The sequence below is a fragment of the Silene latifolia genome, chromosome 2 (genome assembly GCF_048544455.1).
Source record: "Silene latifolia isolate original U9 population chromosome 2, ASM4854445v1, whole genome shotgun sequence".
In the NCBI taxonomy this organism is placed as follows: Eukaryota; Viridiplantae; Streptophyta; class Magnoliopsida; order Caryophyllales; family Caryophyllaceae; genus Silene; species Silene latifolia.
In genome coordinates, this window is record NC_133527.1 from 137,036,017 (window position 1) to 137,042,783 (window position 6,767).

The 6,767-nt window shown below is 46.0% G+C and overlaps 1 protein-coding gene across 1 annotated transcript; it reads left to right on the forward strand.

The window, feature by feature from the left end:
• The first annotated feature begins 5,355 nt into the window (after positions 1 to 5,355).
• LOC141630377 (uncharacterized) lies at positions 5,356 to 6,390 on the forward strand. Its single transcript, XM_074443209.1, has 4 exons — positions 5,356 to 5,597; positions 5,684 to 5,836; positions 5,921 to 6,013; positions 6,103 to 6,390. Exons 1-4 carry the CDS (start codon positions 5,382 to 5,384, stop codon positions 6,238 to 6,240), a joined length of 600 nt encoding a protein of 199 aa, XP_074299310.1. The 5' UTR covers positions 5,356 to 5,381; the 3' UTR covers positions 6,241 to 6,390.
• Positions 6,391 to 6,767: the final 377 nt, after the last annotated feature.

Genomic DNA, 6,767 nt, shown 5'->3' on the forward strand with positions numbered 1-6,767 from the left:
AGCATTCTATGTCTAGAATGACTCTCGTGGATGCCAATGAACACGGGTGCTCACGGAGATCTGGAGTAAGGGGTGAGGGTACGTATTAGGAAGCTCTTTTGATCGAACACCTAATCCCGCCCGCCTCGATAGCGGCCTCTACTAATGATTAGGGAGTTTATTTGTACTCGATATATCGTCGGCTATATGCATGCTATGCAACATCCAATAAATTAATCCTAACATGTGAATTAGACTAAGTCGGTGAACACGTAATTAGCAAACAATTGATGTCGAAGTCGGGATTTAATATTGATTTATATGTGAGAACATACAAACAATACAAGAATGAAAACAATAAATATGAATTACAATAATGAAAATTACAATAATTACATCGAATAGGCGATTTATGTCGAAAATACCTTTAAAACGGATAATTTGAGAAAAAGGAATAAAAGAAATAATTAACGAACAGATATTAACGTGATCATACGAATATTAGTTGATTAATACGTAAACTAATTAGGTCAAGGCAGAAAGGAAGTTCAGAGACAGAACTCATCTGAACAGAGCGCGGCGAGTGCTGCGCCCTTTGGAAGAGGCGCGCGATTCTTTGCGTCTCTGTTCCAAGGGTGAGTTCTCCGTGAAAGCCGAATCGCAAAACTGTTAATGTCAATTGTTAATTTAATGATTGATTACGACAATAATTACTCGGATGAAAGTGATTAGCATGTTATTTACATATGAATGATGGTCATGAAAGCAATAAACAATGAAACATGAATGAGACGGAAATTAGACGGATTAATTATGTGAAGGGTCGATGTTAATGAACGATTAATTAGTGACATCGGTGAATGAAACTAAACATGACGAATTATCAATGAATATGGATGCAAATATATCAACGATGAATTCCAGAAACTCAATATGAACGAAATTGAACTTCTAAAACCCAGATTTGAATATTAATGACGAAAACCCGTAAATATTGATTATCTAGGATTTAAGCCGGAACAATGATGAATTAAGCATATTAATGATGAATGAACAATTATATACATGTGAATTGATATGTTATTATGATGAACGAATTAATGAACAAAAAGAAACAAATAAAACAAACACAAACACGAATTACGGAGGACGGAGAAGAAGAAAAGAAGCGAGAACTGCGGCGGCCTCACGAAGAGGCGCGGCGGTGCTTGCGCTCCTTCAAGAGGCGCGGCGATTCTTTGCGTCTTTTCTCTTCGTCTGTCTCTTTGGAAATCCGTAAAAAGGTTTTAAAGACGGCTTTTAGAAATCGGTTTTAATGGTGTGTTCGACGTAAATCTTACAATTGTTATACGATAAACAAAATACAATAAATAAAGAGAATTATACACCCTCAGACTTACATGTTGACGAAACGAGAAGAACTAAGAAGATCGATTAGTGATGCTCGACGCGAATGCAAAGAAAGAGTGCCCTCGTAAGAGGAAAACGATTGAACAAATTGATTAATTAGATTGATTAAGTGTAGTGGTCAAATTGGTCGGTCATGCAACGGAGAGGCTGGTACCCGGAAAGATCCGAGCTTACGTGGTCGAATGTTCAAGCACGTAGGCGCCAATTAGTAAGAACAAAGTCTAGAATGCAAAGGGAGAAGAGAAGGGCGGACACTCGCGTGAGAAATATGAGGAACGAAAGCTCCTATTTATACTAATCACACGGAGGAATAGGGTTTCGGAGACTCTTTGGAAGTGAATCTCGGAAAGATATAAAAAAGATACGTAAATCATGCAAAGAAGGGCACTGGGAAGAGGCGCGCGACCATGCGTCTCTTGGAAGAGGCGCAAAGACTGTTGCGTCTATTCCCAGGAGGTTTCCTCCTTTTTAAGAAAGATTTCCGTGTTTTAGTTATGGTAGGACGGATTTAATTCGATTATCTTTTGAATATTACGGGATATTATTTGCCAAAAGATAAAATTTGAGAAATATGGAATAGAAATATCCGAACATTCCGAACATTCGACTCGGGATTTTACAAACTATCGAGAAAATGGAGACGGTTTTTGACCCGGACTCCGAATGTACTCTAATTACTGTCAAAACGACCGTATCGGGACGTGGATGACAACTAAGAGGTAGACATTAATATTTGAGCAATCACTTGACGATAATCTTATGAACTGTCACTAATCGTTCCGCGAACCAAACATGCGGCCCAATCATCACCGGGTGGTTTGCGAGGGTGCGAAACGAGGTGTCTCTGAGCCCCCACTTTGACCGAGGCTTGGACAAGGCGAAAGTCAAAGTATAGCCATCAGGTCAATCGAAGATTACAACCTGACGACTATGGCGACGCGAGGCGGCTCAAGGGGTCTGAGCCAAGGACCTGTCGTCGGGAACATTTTAGAGTCTGTCGACTATCGGGGAGGGTCGTTTAAAGTCCATTAGACTACGTAAGGAAGCTCGCCAGCCATAAGAAGAGACCATACCTGAGACACCCCTGGGTGAAGCGGGACTGAAGACGCTTCGAAAGAAAAATTCATTGTCCAAGATAACTTGGTGTCCGAAGGCATTACGGGGTCACGGGAACTTTGGTCGAACTCTGGGGGAACAAGAGATATATAAAAAAAATAACAGCAGGACGTCGGTAGAAACTGCTGGGGAAGTCTGCTTGCGTCGGTCTCAAGCGAACTTTGGCGAAATTTAGAGGCTGAATTTGCTTGCGTTGGTCTCAAACAAACTCTTGTTGGGGAATATACTGATGATTAGGGACATCTTGATCGTCGGGGAAGAAGGTCTTGAGTGAGCGGTACTGCAAAATACCACTGCGCCGTAACAAAATGAGCAATACTGCAAAATACTGCTGCGAGGGATAAAATGAATTTGGACGATACTGCAAAATATTGTCGCGTTGGATAAAATGCGGGCCGGAACGAAGAAAAATCGTCGAAACGGACCAAAATGATACAAAATGTCATCGAGGAAGAGGCGCACCAAAGATGGGCCCACAAATAACGAACTCATAACGAATTTTCGAAAATTCGTAAGGAGGGAACAAAAGGAAGAGGCGCAGCAACAGCTGCGTCTCTTGGAAGAGGCGCAGCGCCTGCTGCGTCCTTTCCCCAATTTGACAATGCTTGCGTAAAAACGCGAAATCAGAGGGTTTTATCTCATTATTTCGAAACACAAATCTTTCAATTTCTCTCTCAAATCTTCACCATTTCCGTCAAGGTTAGATTCAAAAGCTTGCTTGAAATATGACTAATCGAGGTATGTGTTTTAATCTTGCGTTAATCACCCGTATTTGTTGAATTTTGAGCCGCAAACATTAGGGTTTTCGACCCTTTTACTCGAAAATTTGGGGCTTTTCCCCCAAATGGATTTGCTTTGCCAAATTGATGCTAGAAATGGATAGTAGGCAATGTTAGGAACATGACCATGTATTCACTTTGAATTTTCATCGAGTTTTGAGCCCTTGAGCGAATTTTGAGACGGTTTCACAGCTAGATCGAAAATGGCTTCGAAAATGGCCTTAGGATTGCCCATTTGTGATGAAACTTGATATTTGGGACCCTTGGGTGACGGGTAAACTTCCTGTCATCTCGGAATTTTGGTTGGTGACAACTTTTTCAGGGCACCTTTCTAGGGCATAACCGCCATTATAGCGAAATGCTGCCGAATTTTCGACTCGAACCCGGAACTAGGCTTTGACTTTGACTTGACTTGACCCAACTTGTCACATGAGTGCTTGAATTGGTGAGAATATGCCCAAGGATGGCCAGAAATGGGCGACTTCCGGGCCTTGAAGGCTCGAAATAGCTACTTAACAAAGGCTTGTCATCACGTGATGCGGCCTGGACTTGCTTTAATGTTGTAGGTGATGATGCTTCCACTTCCGGGAGGACTCCCATGGAGGTTGACGCGATCGGAGGAGGCTTTGGAGCGGACTTTCACCGACGCGGTGATGGGCTGCTGCGCAGACGAGGTTCCTGAGGAGGAGGTTGCTGATGAGGAGGAGATTCCGCGACGGGCCCACCTCGGACGAGGGGGTCGTCAGCTGAGAGGAGCTCCCGCGTGGGCTGAGACTTGGGAGAGTAGACACCTTGTGTGGGCTGCAGAGGGTCACTTGTCCTACAGGACGGTGAAGAGCTTGGTAAATAGGAATTCCCTAACTCATTACTTATCCTCTTTTTGTTTTTCGTTCAAATTTCCTTCAAATTCACTTCAGAACTAAAGATAGCTTTATTTCGAATCATAATAGGAGGCCGGGAATATCCGGTCGTTCTCGGGGTACACGACGGCGATGGAGCACTACGAGCGGCTGTCGGAGGAGGAGAGGGCCATGATTGAGCGTGGAGCGTTCGGTCCTCTGGTTCAGGTCTGGAGGGATATCGTGAAGAGGAAGTTGCGGGCCAACCTTAGCCTGGTCCGCGCTTTCTTGGATCGATTTTGGGATACGACTTCCACGTTTCACCTGCCTTTTGGTGAGGTGGGAGTCACCTTGGAGGATTACGGCATGATTTATGGTGCCGTGCGGGATCGAGGAGATGGTGTGGCCGGAGACTGGCATGAGAGCGGATTCGGCCGAGGCGAGGAGGTTGATCGGCTGGAACCTGTCGCCGAAGGCTGTTGCGGTGCCGGGTTTGGTACCCAGTACCTATGTTCGAGATTACTTCGCGGGGAAGACCCCGGCATCGGTGGTGATCGATGGGAGGGAGACGGCTCCTCCTCCTTGTGCAGGTGACGGAGGGCTCGTCTGTGGCTTTGGTGGTTCTTGTCTTCGATTTACCTCGGAGACAAGGGTGAGAGGCTGTCGACGAAGCTTCTTCCCTTTCTTGCTGACCTGAGCTCCCTAGGGCGTTGGGACTGGGTCACCGCTGGTTTTGCGGTCCTCATCCGCTTCATGAGGGCCATGGTTCGTCCGGAGTTGATGGAGAAGGGGACTTCTCCTGGCGCTGTCGGACCTGGGCTATTGTTGGAGGTATGAACCTTCCTTTGGACCAAAATAAATTCCTTTCTTTTATCAAAGATCGAAAGATCGTCATTGGTTATCCCGTTTTACAGGCGTGGGTGTACTCTTACTTCCCGGGCCTCGCGCCCAAGAGGACGGAGCCGCTGGAGAGGGCCTATCCCGTGGTGAGGGATTGGGTCATGTGCCGGACGAAGAGCAAGCGTTCTTCTCACAATGTCTACCGGCGGGATGTGAACGCCCTTCAGCTGAGCAGCGTGAGTATCCCGTTTGTATGCATTTATACTTCTTTCCCTTCATCTGATCATAGGAATGATCTCTGTCTTTATCTTGTCACAGTGGGTGCCCAGACCTTGGGCGGAGTATGCCGAGGCACCTCCTTTTGTTCTTTGAGGTCCTTCGACCTAGGAGCCCGAGTCGGCTGTTGTTGTGGACGTCGATGGGTCCTGTGTGGTACTTAGGCGAGCGTTTGGCTCGTCAGTGCTCTCGGGGTGCATTGACGGTTCCTATTGACCCTCCGAGGACGATGTTCAGGGAGCCTTCTGAGGCTGAGAGGGAGGCAGACTTGGCTGGTGCCAGTGGCGATGACCTCCTTCTGCCTGGTGAGGACTACTCGGCGTTCCTTTACGGGAGGTTGGCGTACTGGCCGGTAGTGGTGAGTATCCTTTTATTTCTCTTTGATTGGCTTCGGGAATTACGATGAAGGATCATCGATTAATGAAAGCTTACTTGTCTTTGCAGGAGGTTGAGGCGGCGGGCATCGAGCCCCCAGTGTATCCCGAGACCCTCGAGTACACCGACGCGACCGGGAGGACGACGATCTCCGAGTTGCGTGATTTTGACGTGGCTGTAACGGATGCTGGCCTAGACGACTGGCAGCATCTGATTCGGAGGGTGAGCTTTTACTTTGCATAGTTTTTGTGTAAGAACACATTTGATTAAACTTGTTCAGTTTACTGAGAAGCTTTTGAAACGCAGGTCGCGCCATCTCGGTTCGTGGCACTATGGAGGGTGGCCAACCGGCTACGAGCTACGGCCATCGAGGCACTTGTCGGCGGTCGAGGTCGTCAGGTATGAACCTTGTTGGATCTCTTTTGACTTTTTGATTTCCAGTTTTTATTTGAATTGGTTGACATGAGCCAACTTGTTGCTGTTCTTAGGCCGATCGTGAGCTGGAGCGAGAGTTAGCCCAGTCCCGGGAGGAGACGGCTCGTTTGTCGAGAGAGCTCGAGTTTCGGGACGCCGAGATTGCCGCTCTTATGGCGAGGGTTGCCGAGTTGGAGGGTGCTCAGCAGTAATCTGCGTGGTCTTTGTAGTCTTGATTTTGAACATTTTTGGACTTGTTTGGGGCGAAGCCCCCAGTTTGTTTAGACTTGGATTTGTTTGGGGCGAAGCCCCCAGTTTGCACATCTGGATTTGTTTGGGGCGAAGCCCCCAGTTTGCTCGTACATTTGCTTTTTTGTTGTATATACGATGGCCTGAGTGCCTTTTGCTGCTGGGTTGTGTTGTTTGTATCTGCAGGTTAGCTTTTGGACAAGTTTGGTAGACAACGGTTTGCACCGTCATGCTGCCGAAATTCACATAGAAAAACACATTCATTTACATTTTTATATACGCATAAGGCCTTTAATTGGTGCAAAATGAGACTCGAAAAGGACGCGAAAATGCAAAAATTTTGTCGGAAATGACCGGACGATAGGGAGGGTTACCCCCGCAAAAAAAAAGAAAAAAGAAATATAAGTTAGAAAATGAAGAAAATAGAAGTGAAATGATTAAATAAAAGTGAAAATGAAAAAGAAAAGAATCAAAGAGAGGAATTAAAATG

What these genes read in the sequence shown, in the direction of transcription:
- LOC141630377 (XM_074443209.1), top strand. Translation starts at nt 5,382, where the DNA reads ATGGGTCCTGTGTGGTACTTAGGCGAGCGTTTGGCTCGTCAGTGCTCT. An exon ending in GGCAGCATCTGATTCGGAGG is followed by an intron (nt 5,837 to 5,920) that starts GTGAGCTTTTAC and finishes TTTGAAACGCAG; the next exon opens with GTCGCGCCATCTCGGTTCGT. An exon ending in TCGGCGGTCGAGGTCGTCAG is followed by an intron (nt 6,014 to 6,102) that starts GTATGAACCTTG and finishes TGCTGTTCTTAG; the next exon opens with GCCGATCGTGAGCTGGAGCG.